A 20,403-nucleotide genomic window follows, 5' to 3' on the forward strand; every position below is an offset into this window, starting at 1 on the left:
GTTGCATGGAGGACAGAGAGTAACACTTAAAATAAAGGCAAAATTTCCCCAATAACTGAGCTGTTTTTTTTATTTTTTATTTGATTGACTAACAGTTAAATAAAAGCATCTCACTAATGGACAAAAAAGGAATTGGCAAGTGGCAAAAGATATTTTCAAATTTCCTTTAAAATGCCATTTAAAATGTGCTTCTAAAATGATTTAATTTACTATTTTACTCTTTTAATATATATTATGAAAACAAATAAAATAGACAAAATATAAGTTTTGAATATCTATTAACATTATTTGAATGTTAGTTTAATGTTATTTATTTCCCTTTTATGTTTGAATTGAGAAACTGATAACTTATTTTAAAGAGTCACTCTCAGTCCTCTGTACATTGTAGATGATCAGTGAATAGTGACACAAATCATAATGGTTCAAGCAACTTGGAATATAGTGCACCAATCATGTTGACTACTTTTATGGGTCTTTCACTGTATTTAATTTTATAGCTTGAAAGCTTTTTTCCACATTTGTTGTAATTGTATGGAAATGAGTGACCAGTACATCCTTAATTTCTCCTTATGTGTTTTAATGGAAGAAAGAAAGTCATACAGGTTTGGAATGACATGAGAATGAGTAAATAAGAGAACAATTTATTTTTGGGTGAACTATCTTAAGGTAGAAGCAGAGGCTTCATTCTGGTTTCACTCTTAACATATGTTTTCTTGTTTCAAATAGTTGTTGATACCAATGACAGATTTCTGCGCAAGATCACTGTTGGTCAGGCCAACACAGAAAAAGGCCATGCTCGCCAGGTATGTGCTTCATATTTCTGATTCAGTTAACCAACAGTCAAATTTGAAGTGTAGAAGTTTTTTTGTCACTTTTTCTCGATGACTATGTATCTCTCTTTCTCTATTCCCTCTCTCACTTTTCTGTCTATTTCCCTAAGCTGGAATCTGTTAAGTCTTGCAGTATGTCAGCGGCTGTCAGAAATAATGACTTTTAAACCAAGTCACGCAGATAACAGTGTGCACCTTAATGGGAAACAGTCCCATTAAAAAAGGTGTTACTGCGCACACATTGTAGCAAACCGTTTGAGCTGGTCAATCATGTGCTTATGTTTGTCTCCCTCCCACTGTACCGAAACCACTGAAATGTCCATTACAGCCTAGTAAAAGTGACGTGGCATTCAGCCAAGTATGGTGACCCATACTCAGAATTCGTGCTCTGCATTTAACCCACACACAGAGCAGTGAACACACACACACTGTGAACACTCCTGGAGCAGTGGGCAGCCATTTATGCTGCAGCGCCCGGGGGGCAGTTGGGGGTTCGATGCCTTGCATCGAGGGCACCTTAGTCATGGTATTGCCGGCCCGAGATTCCAACCCACAACCATAGGGTTAGGAGTCAAACTCTCTAACCACTAGGCCACGACCCCCCCCGCCTTCCCCCGAGTACTGTGTTCTTGAACAACATAATATACAGTATGTGCATTTTGGAAAGACAGAAAGAGTGTGTGTGTGTTTGAAATGTTAAAAAAGCACTTAAGCATGTTACTTCAGGCGTTGCAAACCTTGACTTGGTATCATCTCAGCAATTAGGGTGCTGTAAATGCAGTTAAATGGAAAGTAATATTGACACAAGTGGTGTGTATTAAGTGGCCCATCTCTCCTCATAGGGCATCTGGCCACCACTCCCAGCTGTTTTATTATTTATAAAACTGAGAGTATTTATTAGCTGAGAGTTAAACCAGGACAGCTCGTTTTTACTCCAGCTGGGGTTGTCTTAGACACATGTGGTAGCAGTTTACTGGCAGATGTTGCGTGCGTGTGTCTCTGACAAATCTCTCCACTCTCTTTATCATGATGTCTTATTTTGATAAAAAATCACCTAAATCATCAGTGTGAAGTGTTTGTGTGCTGGTCAATATGTGATTTTTTCCCCTTTGTTCTTACAGACCCAGTTTGATATTGCGGTGGCCAGTGAGATCATGGCAATCCTTGCTCTAACAGATGGACTGGCTGATATGCGAGCAAGGCTGGGACGTATGGTTGTGGGCAGCAGCAGGAACGGCCAGCCGATCACTGCAGATGACTTGGTGTGTGTGTGTGTGTGTGTGTGTGTGAGAGAGAGAGAGAGAGAGAGCTACCTATAAATTGATCAAAAGTCACAGAAATGAATGCTATTCTTTTTAAATTTCTATTCATCAAACAATCCTAAAAAACTATTTGAGCAATCGCTGCTTAAAAAATCAACTTTGCCATAAAAGGAATAAATTGCATTTTGAAATGTTATAATAGAAAACAATTATTTTAAATTGGTAATGTTTAATAATATTACTGTTTTTGCTGTATTTTTTACTTATTTCAAAAACATAAAAAAAAAATCTATGGTCTTACTATGTATGTAAACAATGATTACTAAGTATAATTAAAATATAGTCATAATATTCATGGGTTTCAAAAACAGCATTGTGAATTGACTAAAATATTTTAAATATTGTGAAAATAGTGTTAAACTTACACTGTAAGCAATGTGATGAAACCAGGATATTTATCACAAATCACCAAAAAATGTCATGGTTATGCACAGCCCTACCATAGAAAGATTCAACAACTGCTATGAACAATATACTTTGACATTTCTTTGCTCTTTGGTTTTCTCAGGGTGTAACCGGGGCTTTGGCAGTCCTCATGAAAGATGCTATCAAACCCACACTGATGCAGACACTGGAGGTGAGACCTCTTCCCTGTTCCTGTACCGCAAACACTCAGTATCTTTTACACAGTCATTCGCTTCTGTGCGATTTTTCTTATTCTGTCTCCCACAAATGCACACATAACTGTCCTATCTTGATGGAAACTCCTAAACTTGATACTCTCAGCATTGGGGAAGTGATAGGATATTCGAGGCATGACAACAAAAACACACACTCATACAGTAACACATGCACATCTGGTTTTGGTTTCGGCTCAGTGGGAGTTTGTCTCTGTCTTTCACTGTCACACCCTGAACACCACGAGAAAACTGGGAATGAGAAATTGACTGGTGAAAAGCCTGATTGTTGGAATGCCTTTCATCTCTATGACTTTAAAACATGCTAATGACTAGGGATTGATGTTTGGTGTGTACATGCGTATGTTTTTGCGTGTGAGATGCATAGAAGTTGCATGTTTGTAGAGAGGGCCACAGAATTGCTTTTTGAAACCTTTCCTGTCTGGTTTCCTGTTTCTCTTGTGAGGAGGAATTGTATCAGAACAAACAAGGCGGCAAAGGGTTGTGGGAATACTGTATTCTGTTTGCATGGTGCTATAATGTCCCTGCTGGGATTGGGATATGAGTGAGGAACTGTGTGAATGTCTGAACAAGAGGACATGCATGTGTTCACAGATGGATCTAAGCATGTTTGATATAGACTAAAGATGTGAGATTTGTCAAGAGTGTTAGGAAAAAATGTCTCCAGTGTGTGTATGATGTTAGCTGCACTTCAGGGACCAAATTGTCCCCAGAAGTCGTATGATCGTAAAAACCTTCCTTTAGACATTAAAGGACTTTGCAAATATCTTTTCACTTCTATAAAAATGTGAAGAGTATTCTTTCATGGGTAGGGTTAGTCTTTAATATCCACAATCTTTATATATAAAAAAACGATGCTCTTATTTAGGTTTGCTTGGCCAAGCAAACCACTTGTTTGTGTCATGCAACAAATAAATAAGTCAACTGTATATATGTTGACCATATCAAAATCTTGGGGTCAGTATTTGTTTTTTTTAAAGACAGTAGTACTTCTATTCAGGAATGATGCATTACATTTATTAAAAGGAACAGTAAAGACGTTTACATTGTTGCATAAAGTTTGTTTTTCAAATAAAATCTGTTTTGATTTAATCAAAGAGTCCTTAAAATGTGTCATAAATAAATTACAGAAATAAATTACATTTTAAAACATAAGCTACAAAACCACTATTTTATGTTTCACAATATTACTGTTTGACTGTATTTTTGATCAAATAAATGTATCCTTGGTCAGCATAAAAAGCCTTTAAAAGGGAATGTATTGATCCAACATATTAATACATCTGTGTATTGGCTTTGTGATACATGTACAGAACTATTAATAAAGTTATTATAACTATTAATAAGAATAATCAAATACATTTGTAGCTTATGTACTAGTTAAAAATGGAAGTCATATAGAGTCAATAACTAGATAATCTAGACAAACATCAAAATAAGATGAACATTTTGCCTATTAAATAAGCATAAGCACCCTGTTGCCATCTACTGTGCACACTTGGTATTTCCTGTTTTCTAACATGCATTGGCATGTTAAATCTCTTCTCTTTTCCACACTCACAGGGCAAAAGGCTCCAATCTTTCCTATTCAATTTTTTAAATATATATTATAGTTTTTTAAATTTCTTTCCATCCACAGTCATGCATAAAGACCATCACTTGTGCTTTTTTTGGGCTTGTTGATAGGCTGCCAGATATGCCCATTTTGTGAGCAAATTTGATGCTGTAAATTGATTTATTGAATTCTTTTGCAGATGAAAGATATTTGATGATCTTCTGAACTGATTAATTAGGTCTGAAATTTCAAACCTGTGAAACCTATTTAGGTTATAATGAGCTGCACATTGTCAAAATCAGTGTACAGTTAATGTTTATCAGATTTCATCACTTTCATATGATGCTTCATAAGGCCTCTAGATCAAAACCTCAAGTAAATGCATAACTTACTACTCTTTTGTCCGACAGCATAAAATAAAAATATAGTGATATAGAAAATGTGGACTCTTACAAACTAAATACCAAAACACAAACTAATCTTTTTGATTAAATGAAATGATCAATAAACCTCTGGCAGGCTTGTGTAGCTAATAAGGTCATGTCTTAAAATGAGCTTGGTTCATTTCACTTCTCACTTGACTAATTTTTTTGGCCTTTTGAGTCTTAAAGGTGATGTTAATGTAGAATATTTAGTATATATCAGCACCTGTATAAGGCAGTAAAAGTAGAATGCTGGGATGCAGTGATAAAAGTTTAGATAAAGGAAGGTGGTCTCTTTCCAACTGATGGAGCTCTTTTTTTTTCATTTTTCCTGAAATTAAATGACTTCATCATCACGCCGTTCTTTGTTTTGTATGTTCTCCCTTTTCCATTTTCCTGCACTCTCTCCTTCCTGTCCCTTAAGCTGCTAAGGGTCAGGTCACTTTTCAGTGTTTGGGACGTTACAGAAGACCGCAGGGTCATCAGTTCAAACCTCATATTCACATTCACAGAGCTTTAAATGCTTTCTGGCTTATGATGATGAAACAGACTTTCCAGACCCATATAACTTTATTGTTGTTGAATATACAATAGTGCTAAGTAACATATAAAATCTTAACCATATAAGTTTTAAGCAAAAAACTCAGGCATGTAGATTGACTACTAAAAGGGTTAGTTCACCCCAAAATGAAAATTAGCCCATAAATTACATGACATTCTTCTTTCAGACCAATCCAGTCAGAGTTATAAAAAAACACTCTTTGATCTTTCAATCTGTTTAATGGCACTCAGCAGGTGTTGCAGTGCATCAGTCCAAACGAAGTTAAATAAAAAGCGCCCATCCACATGTCTCAGGGTGGTGAACAAAGGCGTAGCGAATCGATGCCTTTTTGTGAGAAAAATATCCATATTCAAAATGTAATAATCACTTGAATCTAGCTTGCGCCAAGAGTGGTACACGGAAGCAGCTCCGGGTGGATGACGTATGAGGCCAGTGTTGCACATGCGCTGGTGAGTCTCGTGAAAAGCAACGTTTGTTAACAGGAGCAAAGGAAGCAAAGTTTCCTTACTTTAGCAAAGGAAAACCAGTCTCCTCTTGGCTTATATCAAAATCCTCCTACATTCTTCTTTACAAATCCTCGTTATGTAGTATGTACTTCTAATTAGTTACCATTGTTTTGTTTGGATCTCTTCTCTGTGCTTCTGCGTTCGTCACTTCTGAGCAGCGCATGCACAAAGCCGAGGTCATGCGTCATCCGCCCGGAGCTGCTTCTGTGTACAACAATGAGCACAAGCTAGATTAAAGTGATTAAGTTTTAAATGTTTTTTTTTTCTTACAAAAATGCATCATTTCGCTACAGGAGGCATTTGTTCACCCCCCGAAGCCATGTGAGACACTTTTTATTAAGGGTGGGTGTGTTTTATTTAATTTCTTTTGGACTGATGCAGGCAACACCCGCTGAGTGAGCTTGAAAGATCAAAGACCATTTTTAATATAACTCTGACTAGATTCGTCTGAAAGAAGAAAGTCATCTACAACTAGGATGACATAAGGGTGAGTAATTTGTTGAGTAATTTTCATTTTCATTTTTGGGTAAATTAACTCTTTAAACCCTACATCTTGTATTATTAGTCACCAGCTCTTAATTAAACATTTCTACAGTATTTTCAGGTAATCTTGAGGCACACCTGCTAATGTGTGATATTTTGAAATGCAGGGTTATGTGCACTGATATTGTTTATGTCTTTGTCATGTCAGGGCTCTCCAGTGTTTGTGCATGCTGGACCTTTCGCTAACATCGCCCATGGAAACTCCTCTGTCTTGGCAGACAAGTTGGCTCTTAAACTAGTTGGAGAAGAGGGCTATGTTGGTGAGTGCACACACAAACAAACAAACACATTCAGTCGCACACCTCTGCATCTTTTTATAGTCACACACATTCATTGACCAGAGACAAAGGCCATGTTGGGGGGTAAGTTAAAATAACAAGACTCCTGTTCACAAATATATTTTGATACCACCCCTCCCCACCATTACCACAGAATCCTGTCATGCTTGAACCCCAAAATGCCTGTTTATAATACATTTGTTACATCTTGTTCTAGTAAAAAAGCCTTTTAAATTTTAGATTGCATATATAAACTTATTTTACCCAATGCAGTCCTGTTTTTCTGAAACAACTCAAATCAATAAACCTTTAATTTAATATAATTACATTTATTTTTATGTAGTTTTAATGTTAAAGAATATGTAAAACATTACTTTTAAGTTTTTTGTCTTTTATGTTTTTGAAGAGTTATGTTTGATATTTGATCAAAACTACAATAATATTGTGTGTAATTTAATGTGATGAAAGCTGAATTTTTCTGCTTCATTACTCCTGTCTTCAGTGTCACATGATCTTACAGAAATCATTCTGGTAGGTTGATTTGGAGCTCAAGAAACATTTCTTAATAATATCAGTGTTGAAAACACTAAGTATGTTTGTGAAAACCATGATACATTTTTATAGGAAATTTTATTTCTCCTTAAAAACAAAAATCAAACATTTCTTTAAAAAAATATATTTTCCAAATGTTTAAATAGGGTCCAGTTTTGACTCACATGTAGCAAGTTGCATCAGGCTATTTTCTAGACTTAAATGTTATTCTAAGTGGTATGACTAAGTGGCTAATTGCCTAGTGGTATGAATTGCTATTTTGCTAAACTCTGGAGGAGGAAAAGCTGGTAACCATTTATAGTAGCCATTTAACCATTTATAGCTTTGGTTATGTAACGTGACAATTTAGTTTATTTGTTTTTAAAGCTGAACCAAACTAGTCTTCGGCGTCTTCAGCACACCTGAACATACGTGCCTTGCAAAACACACACACACACACACACACACACACACACACACACACACACACACTATCTTCCCATCTCTCCTTCACTTTATTACTTCCTCTCTCCATTTCACACTCATTCCTTTGCTATTCTCTATCTCTCCTCTGCTCCGCAACATGCCCCAGACACTAAAAGAATGCTGGGAATGGCGGATGAGCTGTGGTCCACACTAAGAACTGTGTAAGCTTCACCCCCTCATTTAAGGACAAGCTGAAATGTGTAAGCCCAATGAAAACACTGCCTACCAAACCAGGCAAAGCTGTGTCGAGTTACCGCCTCTAGAATTTCAGTTACTTTTTGCTACGGCTGAGTTTCTGCCAGTGTGTAAATAGTAAATTCTTCTAAAAGAGCTGCATGGTTAACCTAAATAAAAACCCAAATCACAATATGGCTTAATGAGATTATCAAATTGCAAAGGCTGCAATTTAATTAAATGTATGTGATGCATGATGAGTTTTTATACACAAGTAGCTCGGTGTCATGAGTTGAGATGTTTATAAAAACTCAGTGCCGATAAACACTACTGTTTTAATGTTTTACTGGAATTTAAAAAAAAAAAATTACAAAGAAACATTAAAACAGTAGTGTTTCTAATTGTAATGTTTTAGTAATTATCATCATCATTATGTCTTATTACAATTGTATTTTTTTGTATAAATGACAATTAGGTTTTTTACCCCTTAAATTGTACAGCCCTAGAAACTTTACAAGAGGCCCCTCTGTGGAGCACAGTATGAAATGAATTGTTTGTTTAATCGCATTGCGAAAGACAAGCAGATGGGTTTTGTACTTGAATTCAGAGAAGTCCATATTAGACTTGGAGGATCAGCCTCAACTAACAGTAGGAATGCTGGGAGTTGCTGACTTTTGCAAAATATTAGTGAAGGAGGGCGACGTGTATGTATTACCTGATGCCAAGGTATGTGTGTTATGTAGTGTTTTTGCTGTGGGTGAGAGGGAGGACGCTGCCTATCAGCTGATTATACACAACAGATCCACTTCACAGAACCACCACAAACAAAAATCACTGCACACAAGCCTCAGACTGATAGATGTTCTGATAGTTCTCTGAAAGTTCCTGAAGGGCAATAACATACTCCCCACCTCACATTCCCTTTGTAAATCTGTACCTGACTGGTGTGTGGGTGACCCGAGGCCTGGTGATGTACACCCATATACGGGTGGGGTGGGTCAGTTTATTACAGCACCTGGTCGTCTCAAGGTCATGAGTACTGCCTCCAGGATAACACACTGATTCCATGGTTTTTGGCCTGTTTCACACACATGCATAATTGAAATAACTGTAACAGCAGGCTTGTGTTGTGCTTTAATGTGTGTTTCTTCTGTGACTCTATACACAAAATGATTTCTTAGTTACTAAAATAAATGTATACAGTATTATACAGATTTATAGGATGAATTTGCAACCTTCTTCCTTTCTAAACCTACCTTCCTTGCTTCCTTTCCTTCCTAAATATTAATTGCTTTCTTCCTAAACTTTTCGTCCTTCTTTCTTTCTTTCCTTTCTAAACATTCCCTCTTATCTTTTTTTTCCCTTCTAGGGACTCTTTCTTTATTACTTGCCTTCCTACTTTCCGGGGGCAGTCGTGGCCTAATGGCTAGAGAGTTGTAACCCGAAGCTTGTGGGTTTGAGTCTCATGTGCGGCAGGAATTGTCGATGGGTGCAGTGAATGTACAGCACTCTCTTCCACCCTCAATACCATGACTGAATTGAGACCCTTGAGCAAGGCACCGAACCCCCAACTGCTCTCCGGGTGCTGCAGCAATATGGCTGCCTACTGCTCCAGGTGTGTGTGTGTGTGTGTGTGTGTGTGTGTGTACACTGCTGTGTGGGTGCACTTGGATGGGTTAAATGGAGAGGACAAATTCTGAGTATGGGTCACCGTACTTGGCCACACATCACTTCACTCACTCACTTTCACTTTTCCTTCTTTCCTTACTTTGCAGTTTTGCCTTTCTTCCTTCCTGCCTTCATTTCTTCCAAACATTCAATCCTTCCTTTCCTCTTTCCTGTCTATTCAGTCCTACCTTCCTTTTCTCCTTCCTAAATATTCTTTCCTTCCAAAACCTTCCTTCCTTCCTTCCTTCTTTTCTAATCATTCCTTTTTCGGTCTTAAACATACTCTCAACAAATTCTTTCCTTTCTCGCTTCCTTCCTGAACCTAATCATTCTCCTTTGTCTTCCAGAGCTGCCCCACTGTTGACACCCTGGACATGCTATCAATGCAAAATAATTAGATTTCTTAAATTACGTTTAAATGCTTAAATCTTTCCATCATATGGTAATTGAATTACATGAAGTTAAATGTAAGTGACCAAGAGCTGATGAGTGTGTGACTGAACAAAAGGCTTACCTTCAGAAGATTACTTCCATTCAAAACAAAATGCCTGACCACCACACACACACACAAACATGTAGAGCCTCAGAAAATATGCCAGACCTCTCTGGTGGAAAGAACAACATTAGCCTTCCCATTACCTCCTGCTCCAAAAGCCTGGGAAGTAGCACAGGAAGCTCGCAGGGTTCTGGGAAAAATGGGTACATGGAAATACTCCACACATGCTTACTGTTCAATGACTGACTTGTTCAAACACAAAGAGTTGATATCTCTCATTCATAAAACAAATAAACACTTGAAAACATTTAACAAAACAGTTTGAGATGATCATGTTTTGTACACCACTTTCAGCACTTGAACAGTGAAATGTTCCATTGATCACTCATTCATGACCGCAGTAACATACGGAGAGGACTTACATGCTCACTCTTAAAATGGTTGTGATTTATTGTCTAACTATAGGTTGCTTTTATTCTTACTTGTGAGAAAGCATGTGTGTGTTATGTGCTCTTATCCGGCTCTATGCAATAATAATAAGGTAATGATACAGAATATTTGTTTACATCTGAATCTTGCACAATAGAGCAGTTTTTATTTGAAGATTCTTATTTGCAAAAGTTCTCAACAATTTATTAATTTCGTTCTCCTTCCCTGCTCAGTGACGGAGGCTGGCTTTGGTGCTGACATTGGCATGGAGAAGTTCTTCAACATTAAGTGTCGGACGTCTGGGCTCACACCTGATGTTGTGGTGCTGGTAGCCACTGTTCGGGCTCTGAAGATGCATGGAGGTGGACCAAATGTAAGTGTGTGTGCTGCTGTGTGTATACTCACATAATCTCTTTACATGCCTGACATTTATATGCCAAATATATTTCAACTTTCTGAATATACTGTGTATTTTTTAAGGTTACAGCTGGTGTACCACTGCCTAAAGAATATATCAGTGAGGTAAGCAATGTCTTACTTCAAATGACCATATTTGTAGGGTGAATGATTTAACTTTAGTAAGAACAAGATGTTTTGAACACTTTTTTTTGCACTTGTGTACTATCCTACTCCAACAATAAGTGGCGATGTTGCTCCCCAAAGACAGGATGAAAATAAAGAGGGTTGGAAGGAGGTAGGGAAGTAAATGAATGAGTGTCTGCCTCACCTCACTCAGGCAAAGGCCCAGAACACATTATCTCCACCCCCTCCAGTTCCCTTCTTCCTCCCTAATGTGGTTTGTGTTATTCAATTAACAGGGTAAATACAATCTGTTTTGTTGAAGCTAAAGACACCGAGGCGTAATGGGAGTTGTTGTCGTCTAAGAAATACCATACCTGCTTTTCATCAGTCTCTCTAAAGCAACCCCAGCTGAGAAAATAACTCAAGTGATTAAGCTAGTTGTGCGGTTCTGTAATGAGGAACAGAAAGCACTGAAGCTTTGGATAGCTATTCTCTGAGACTGGTGTGATCATTTTCCTCTGGAAAGCTCAGCTGGTGCTCGAATGTTTTTTATTTAAAATCTTATTTATTAAATATTAATGACATTCAAGCCTGCAATGAGACTCTCTTTTTTTATTAAATGTCCATGTTTACCTTTTTCTATCAGAATTTGCTGCTGGTTGCAGATGGCTGCAGTAACCTAAAGAAACAGATTCAGATCGCTCATCTCTTTGGAGTCCCTGTGGTCGTTGCTCTGAATGTCTTCAAGTAAGAATAGGTCTATCTGAAAAACTCATTCTGCAACATGCATTTTCTTCCCAAAACATGAGGTTTGAAAATTTTGGCTTATTAAACAATTTATAAATAGCAATGGTTGACGTAAAGCAGAGTAATAAGTGAGAAAGCGTGTGATCAAAAACTCCAACAGATGGTGTCCAAATTGAGCTTATTTGTAAGTGTGTCTTTCCAGTATGTCTGGAAGTTATATTTTCCCCCCACTTTTTGATTAATGACCATATTTAGCCAAAGTGTTGTGTTTGCCCTGTGACATTTCTCTTTCTGTGAAGGACTGACACTCAAGCAGAGATCGACATGGTGTGTCGCATCGCAGAGGCTTCTGGGGCTTCAGCTGCTGTGCAGTGTCATCATTGGTCCAGAGGTGGACGGGGCTCTGTGGAGCTGGCACATGCTGTGAAGAAAATTGCATCTCAGAAGAACCATTTCCAGTTCCTGTACAATCTCCAGGTGAAGCCAGACACAATTATTTGTGAAAATAATACTTTAAATATTAATAAAGCAAACATTGAACTAAAGGTAACACGTGAAGGTAACACGTGAATCCCCACTAAGACAGAGCAAATTGTCTCTGATGGATGGTTTAAACATGAGCTGTACAAGTGTTGCTCCTAGTGTGTATATGTCAGGTTAAGATGGGGCTGGGAGGGAATGTAAGGTCATCAGCTGGTTTGGGTTAACCTAAGTGAGCTTAGAGGTTGTGACTTTAAGTGATGCTATGAAAGGTGTGGTAATCTCTGCTCTTGGCTCTAGCTTGCCTCTATTATCCTATTAGAGGTCTGGACACTTGCTATCCCAAGCATCTAAACAGAGAACTGGCTGAGGGGATTTTATAACCACCAGATAGTGGGAAGCTAAAGCTGCCTCCCAAATGATGCACTATACACTATGCACTCATATACTACGTATTTATGCACAATGTATTCAACCATGTAGTGTATGAATTATATATGGTTATTTTGTCATTTATAATCCAAGTCTTATAGCCCCTCCCCCTTCTTTATGTAACTGAAGCTGTGACTGTTGAGTGCATGAAGTGTCCAATATTCTACTATTAATTGTTTTGGTTCTTTAAGTGCATCATCTGGGTGTTTAAAGTGCACTTTTTCTTTTTGGAATTTTCTGTGTGATTTGGGACGCACCTTAAATTCTATTGAAAAAAAAAAAAAAAGTTAAATTGTTTGAATGAATTTTTCTTTTTCCCATACATTTTTAAGTAAGTAAGCCCTGTGTGTGTGTTTTTTTTTTTTAACAGGATCCTATTGTAGAGAAAATTCGGACTATTGCACAGAAGGTTTATGGTGCTGATGATATTGAGCTTTCACCTGAGGCTCAAGCTAAGATAGACTACTACAATCAACAGGTGAGAAGGGCTGTACATTGCCACCGAACTTAACAAATGCATGTACAATTTTGATATTTGAGCTTTTTTATTTTAATCTTAAAGGTTATATAAATATTTTAAAACTTTTAATATGGCTTTTTTTTATTTACATGCACCAATATAACATAAAAAAAAATTCTATATCTTTATATACAAGAAGATAGTTTTGAATGGATTCATTGAAACTGGTGATTTGAACTGATTCATTGAAATCCACCTACTCTATCAAACAGTGTCAAGTTTTAATGCTTGTATTTGTTTACCAGTTTTAAGTTTCACCATCTTCTAATGTTTGATGTTGGTAGAAAATGTGTTTTATGAGCTGTGTGCTGAATTATATCAAATAGTTAGATAATTTTGGCCCAACGGGTTTGAATTGAATCCTGTGAAGCAGTGAATCTCACAACATAACAGCTAACGGATGTCAAGAGATGTGCTTGTCCTGGTGGATATTAACAGTCTGTAAATCTCTCACAGGGTTTCGGTGCTCTTCCCATCTGCATGGCTAAGACCCACCTGTCTCTCTCTCATATGCCTGAGAAAAAAGGTGTTCCCACTGGTTTTATCCTGCCAATCAGAGACATTCGTGCCAGCATCGGGGCAGGGTTTATCTACCCTTTAGTTGGAACTGTGAGTAATTATCCTCGAAATCTGATGGAAGATCATCTTATTACATTCTTTTCCTTTCTGTCTACATGTACATAATTTCCTTCCTGATATATTTGATGGCTTACACCTATTTGATGCCATTCACTACCTCTTCATATTACTTTCTTTTATTATTATTTCCTTTGCTTGTAGGTGAATGTTTCAGTTACTAATAGGATCCAGGATTAGGGTTGAACCTGTGATCTATGACCTTGTTAGGGCTTTTAAAAACAGCACTCATGCCAAATTCCTTTGCCTTCCTTTTTTTACTCTCTAAAAGCCAATATTGCTTGGCCTAAGGCAGATATAAAATGTTTGGTCAAGGTAGTTTTCATTTAATGAGAAGTCTACTAGATTCTCAGTTTGGATTCATGATGAAATCTGTGAGACAGTTTGATTAAGCCCTGTGAAAACAGAGCTTAGAGCATGTGTGTTTTTTTGGAGGTCAACTTTTGAATGACCCATGCTTTTCTGAGTGTGCGCATATTTTTGGTTTTCATTAAGATACTGCGTCCCTGGATTTTTCCCCCAATGTTTTCTCTACTTTCTTCCTAAACCCAGCTGGTTCACCTTAGGAACCGCCATTCCAATCAGACTTCCCACATCGGGGTATATAAAACAAGACTCTTTATTCTCCCGTTCTGTTTGTACATTTTAAAGTTATCAATTAAAACATTTATAAACATGTATGAAGTTTAAAATCTATTGGTTAGATGGGTTAAAAAAAGTTAAATGTGATTATTTTGATTTGATCACATCCTGTCTAACTGGATTTTGTGCCCCAGTTTGATCAAGCCAGTATTTTTGTGTATTTCTGGCATTGTGTGTTTTGTTGGCTGGGTAAGGTTTAGGGAAGGAAGCTCATTTCCGGGTTGAGAGTGAGGTCCTGGCTGCAGTGATGGGTCAGGGTCGGGGTGAGGTGTCTGTTGTGCGGCATGCTGGGAGATGGGTGACTGTGACCCAGCCCCTCCGGTCTGACCAACGCTCTGTCCCCTTTCATCTCCATGGGCCTGCTGCGGGACACACGGCCAGCGCTCATGACCTCTCAACTCCAACCCGCCTCAGAATTTACTGCCAGTGCTTTGAACTTCGGTGTAATCTCTTCATCTCTATCTGCTCTTCTGGTTTTCTTTATTTTCTTTATTTCTTTCCTCAAATCTAGTTCTTTTGCTTGCTTGATTGTAATACAGTCACAACTTTCAGAAGTCAAGGTTATTATTTTTTATTTTATTTTTTTACTGACGTTTTTTCAAAATATCAATAAAATATATTAAGTTTTGAAAATGTATTCCATGGCCCATAAGTAATAAAATAAAAAAACATCCTGTTTTGGTTTAAGGAAAAAAGAGCAGCTTAGAGATTACGATCATCATTTACCATGCAATAAAGTCTGGAATGAGATTAATTCATACTTAATTATTATTATTTTTTTTTACTATTTGTTAAATGTTCAGGGTCTTTCTTTTGAAAGAAGCCTCTTAAAGAAGCCTCTAGTATTAATTTGATCAAAGGTACAATAAAAACAGTAATGTTGTAAACAGTAATTGTGATTTGTGAAATATTACACATTTAAAATAATGTTTAATGTTTTTTTTGTTTGAATATATTTTACAAGTTCCAGTTTTCACTATTAACAAACCATTAACTGTGACTTTTGCTGCTTTTTAATATTTAGTAGGGTAGTTGTTAAGTTTAGATTTTGGGGAGGATTAGGGATGTAGAATGTGTGCCTTAAACTAAAGTACTAATAAACAGCCAGTATGTTAATAATAGGCATGCTAATAAGCAACTAGTTAATAGTGAGAATTGGTCCCTTATACTAAAGGGTTACCTGTAATTGATTATATGATAGCAAAGGTCAAATTTATTAGCAAAAAGTTCTCTACAGGTCTTGTTTTTAGTGATTTTTTTCTTCAGATACTAAAAAGATTGCATTATTTTATGAACAGAATGTTTGCTGTCTCTCAGTCATAGTCATAGTTAACTGCGGGGCTCAGGCTACAAGACAGGTGTGTGTTATTATGCCTGTTTCTTTCAAGGGCAGACCCCGAGGGACAAAGCAGTCATGGGGGGCTACAGGATGAAGTAACTGATGTCATGCATCAGATATGCTAGGGAGGGGGTCAGCCAGAGAACAATGGGACTCAGTGGATATTAGCTTCCATTCAGCTCAGGAAATTTATTGCCCAAATCCGTGTCTGCTGTAAGCTGCACAATGAATTCCTGATGATACTGCTGGAAGACTTTTGGTGTTTTGGCAACCTGACCACCATGCTGACATGAGCACATGTCAACTGCAGACTGGTGCAAAGAGCATGTTCAGTAGAAAGTATAAACCGACACAATTGTCTGCGGTTAGGAAAACATGGCCCATTTGAAGTGTTCAAATGAATCAAGTTGCCATTTGTTCTTGAACATTGACTATGTAATGGAGTATTGTGTATGGAAATAATTGTGGGAATTTCTTGGCTTAATTTAGAATAGCAACTACATTTTCTGTTTATTTGCATGGCAATGCTCTTATGACGACACAAAGTGAACTCTTTAACCGAAGGGAAAAAACTGTTGAAGGTTCACTTTATGAGTGCAGATTTGTATCCTGGTCAATAATTGAATCCCTTGTATGTTTTTTTAGCACAGAAGACATCTAAACACCACACAGCCAAGCAGATGACCTTTTAAGTGAATTTGCGGAGACAGTGTTGCATCTGTCTCAGAGATAGGGGAGAGTTGGAGCTTCAACCTGACCAATCTGGGTTTAGTCTCATGTGCTTTTAACAACAGTTGAAACTGCTATGTATTTTCGACACTGTGCCATAATGGTACTTAAGCAAATTGGAAGAAAGTGCAGCTAATTGGTAAGAAATGTGTACAGTTGCTGAAAATGCCCAAAATTTGAATCATTTGGATTTAAGTCCCAAACCAGGTCTGTTTTAATTCTTAGGGTCGTATGGAATTGATCTATCCAATCTTTGGAGATTTACCTATTAGTTGAGCCACATGGTGATGACATGCTCTGGATCATAACTTTTTTTCATTTTGCCAACTTGGTTTTTCTTTTTTTATTAAAAAAAAATATGTAAAACTAAAAAACTGGTCAGATTTTGCTCAACTGGTTCACCTTATCTTTCTACAAGGTATTTAATTTATTCTAATAAGACATTAAACAGCTCCTGGGTTGTCAATATTTCCTTAAAATACTTCAAGCTCTGGTTGCTGTGATGAAGTTTCTAAGAAAAGATGGAGAACGGAAGTCTCAATAAAAGGTTGGGATGGATGATGTCTGTCTTCATTCTCAGAAGTGCACGTGACTACAGAAAACAAAGGCAGGATCTTTATATTTGAGTTTTACATTCTTTGGGCAAGGTGAAATTGCTGGATAAATGACATGTTTCCTGTCTCTTTTTTTGTCTTGGGCCATTTTTTTATTTTTTATGATAATTTAATTAAGATAATTTATTTCTTTTGCCTGGGTCTCACGTGTATGCCAGTCACTTGATTTTAATCTGTGGTATTTTTAGGGTTGTTTATTTCTCTTTTATATAATCGATTGGTTTGACCACTGGCTACAGATTTTGTTGTTAGGGAATTAAAATGATGACCTTTAAGTTTTCCTTAATCAATAAAGCAATCCTAAGTCTGCATACTTTTTAAAACTGAGTGATTATTGATTGCTTATATACATTGACCTGTTAACATTTCCATGTTTAATATTCTAAAACATTAAAATATTTAGACATCTTCAATTTTTATTTCACAATAGTAATAGACGCAGCCGTTTGTAAATGATAGCAATTATCACCACAATTGTCTCTTTAAAAAACGGCAAGTTTTAGTGGCTCCAGCATTAGTCTCTGTTTAATTGAGATCAATATGCCACGGAAGTGATTTGGAGATAACAAGATTTGCCTAGAATAGATGTTTGGCAAGGTTTAACAACATCTTTGAAAGACCTGAATTTATGATTGTGAATCTAAAGGAAATAGGCTAATTTAAACACTTGTTTATGTATCAGTTATAGTCCTTTAAGTACCTAAACTTAATTCAACAAACCTCCAGTTCACTTTCTGACTCAATTACTGTGTGCTGTGATGTTATATTTGTACACAAAATGTTTTGCATAATAAATTCATTGGCTATCATAAAGTTTATTTTTCTTTCAGATGAGCACCATGCCAGGCTTGCCTACGCGACCCTGTTTCTACGACATTGACCTTGATCCTGTGACGGAGGAGATAAAAGGACTCTTCTGAGCACATTTCTGCAGTCACACATGCTTTTGACCAGTAAGAACACATTAACAGTGCCAGAACAATGACTTTGTTTTTGTGCTTTGTTTATGCCACACAACAAAAAGATCAGATTTGACTGAATGTACCTTAAACTTTCTCCCTCACTTTCTTTCTCCTCTTTCTTGCTTTCCTCCATTCTCAGGTGTTCCTCAGCATCTGTGTAGGCCTCCATTCATATGCCAATGATTACAGCTCATCCAGGTTTAACTCCTAAATGTTAGCTAGCTTTATGATTTTTGTATTTAGCAGTAACTTCTTATTTTAATTAAATTTTTAGTTGTTGGTTTGAAGATTTGAAGTGTGAAGTTTTAAGCTTTACATTTTGTTGCTGTTAACCCTTCTGTTTACATAGTGCTTTTGTGTTTACAACCTAATAACGCACAATTTTTTATAAAGCTAAAAATTCATTAATGCTTTAATATTTCTATCTTAAATGTTTCAGATTACCTATGGAATATGGTAACAATATTCAAGCAAACTCCATTTCTTTTTCTTTTCTTTTATAACTTTAAATATTGTTTAACAGTTTCAGTGTTACAGCCAAATATGCCATAAATCTTAAATCGAAGGTGCTTTTTTTAGACACTACACAAAACAAAATTACAAGTGGGGTTAGTGGTTTGACGCCTGTTCTCTCTCTCTCTTTCTGATACAAATGACATAAATGTAAAAGTGTTGCATAGATCTCACTACCTGTGTATGCATGTGGGTACATGCCAGAAAGTCTTGTTTTAGACATTCCACTGTTATCTGTTATTCTGCGTCTTAAACTACTGTGTGCTACGTGAGTAAAGAAGAATTCCATTGACTGTTGCAACAGTTATGTATTCTTGAAAACCTGTATTTTTCCAGTATTATAGATTCTACAGTGAAAAAAGGCAGTCAAAGAACAACAAAAATAAAAAATAAAATAGTATTTCAGTGTAAATACTGGACATTGAAAATTGGATGGTGAACATTTTCATTTATTCATTTTTTATTTTTGTTTATTAATGTGCCACTTTTACCAAACACTTTTGGTGCGGAATGAGTGTGTGAGAGAATGCATTAGTGATGTGTGCACATGTATGAGCTAGTTAATGTATCACTCATCTTTATTGTGAAGTCAAACTGTTGGTCAACAAAGATGGAATTCCTCTAGATTAGATTTTGCGTCTTTTATTAGGATAAAGAGCTGTGATGCATCAAACAGTAGCAGACGACTGGCCCCCAAAGGGTCTTTCCATTCTTTTGCCTCTACAGGACGCAGTCCATTCAGAGACACCCTGTGAGGGCAGCAGTACTCAAAAGAGGCCCTTTGCTTCTGTCATTGAAGACACCCATAGTTAGCCGACCAGCTCAGCTTGACATTTACTCAAATACTTAGAAACACAAAAACTTGTAGTCTCTTGTACTTCTAATCTCTTGGGGTGGGGTGGGGGTTGCAAATTTAAAAGAGGGGGAAATTAATTATTTTATTTATTGCATAAGTTTCTGTTGCTGCTATAGTTACACTCTTGACCTTTTGTTGGGGTTTCATTGAGGTCACCATGCCAGGTGCACATACTGTATGTAATACATTTCACTTAATACACTATAGTTCAAAAGTTCGGGGTTGGTAAGATTTTGTAATGTTTTTGAATGTTTCTTGTACTCATCAATGCTGCATTTAATTGATCAAAAAATAAAATTTAGAAAATCACCTTAAAAGTTGTCCAAATTAAGTCCTTAGCAATGCATATTACTAAAAATAAAATAAGTGTTGATATATTTATGGTATTTATTTATTGTACAAAATATCTTCATGGAACATGATCTTAACTTAATGACCTAATGATTTTTGGCATAAAAGAAAAATCTATAATTTTGACCCATACAGTGTATTTTTGACACTTGCTACAAATATGCCCCAGTGACTTAAGACATTTCAGTCACATTTCAGTATTTTAAAATGTTGTTTACTCCTGTGAAGGCAAACCTGAATTTTCAGCAGCCATTACTCCACTCTTCAGTGCAACATGATCAAATATGCAGATTAAAACATTTCTTATCAATGTTAACAAACAGTTGTGCTGTATTGTGGAATTTTTTTTTTTTTAAAGAATTCTCCTATGAATAGAAATGTAAAAAGAACAGCATTTAATTGAAATGGTAATATTTTGTAACAATATCAATGTCTCTCCTTTCACTTTAGATCAATTTTATGCATCCTTAAAAACAAACCCTAGTGGGCCCAAACTTTTGAATGGTATTATATACTATTATAATAACATTCTGTGTATCAACGTGGTTATTACAGCATCGTCCCTTTAGTTTAACAAATACAGGCAACTATCTGAATTAGCTGTACCCAGTCGTTAATGT

The 20,403-nt window shown here is 36.6% G+C and overlaps 1 protein-coding gene across 1 annotated transcript in view; it reads left to right on the top strand.

Annotated features, from left to right (window-relative positions):
- The window catches only part of LOC132092462 (monofunctional C1-tetrahydrofolate synthase, mitochondrial-like), a 30,294-nt gene extending 12,030 nt beyond the window's left edge, over positions 1-18,264 (top strand). The window contains exons 17-28 of the mRNA XM_059498704.1: positions 727-803; positions 1,952-2,092; positions 2,661-2,729; positions 6,527-6,638; positions 10,674-10,813; positions 10,921-10,962; positions 11,609-11,709; positions 12,009-12,186; positions 12,992-13,099; positions 13,598-13,750; positions 17,932-18,054; positions 18,203-18,264. Of these exons, the coding sequence (XP_059354687.1) occupies positions 727-803; positions 1,952-2,092; positions 2,661-2,729; positions 6,527-6,638; positions 10,674-10,813; positions 10,921-10,962; positions 11,609-11,709; positions 12,009-12,186; positions 12,992-13,099; positions 13,598-13,750; positions 17,932-18,021 (1,211 nt within the window). The 3' untranslated portion in view covers positions 18,022-18,054; positions 18,203-18,264. The remainder of the gene's footprint in view (positions 1-726; positions 804-1,951; positions 2,093-2,660; positions 2,730-6,526; positions 6,639-10,673; positions 10,814-10,920; positions 10,963-11,608; positions 11,710-12,008; positions 12,187-12,991; positions 13,100-13,597; positions 13,751-17,931; positions 18,055-18,202) is intronic.
- Positions 18,265-20,403: the final 2,139 nt, after the last annotated feature.

This window comes from Carassius carassius, chromosome 18, assembly GCF_963082965.1.
Source record: "Carassius carassius chromosome 18, fCarCar2.1, whole genome shotgun sequence".
Taxonomy (NCBI): Eukaryota; Metazoa; Chordata; class Actinopteri; order Cypriniformes; family Cyprinidae; genus Carassius; species Carassius carassius.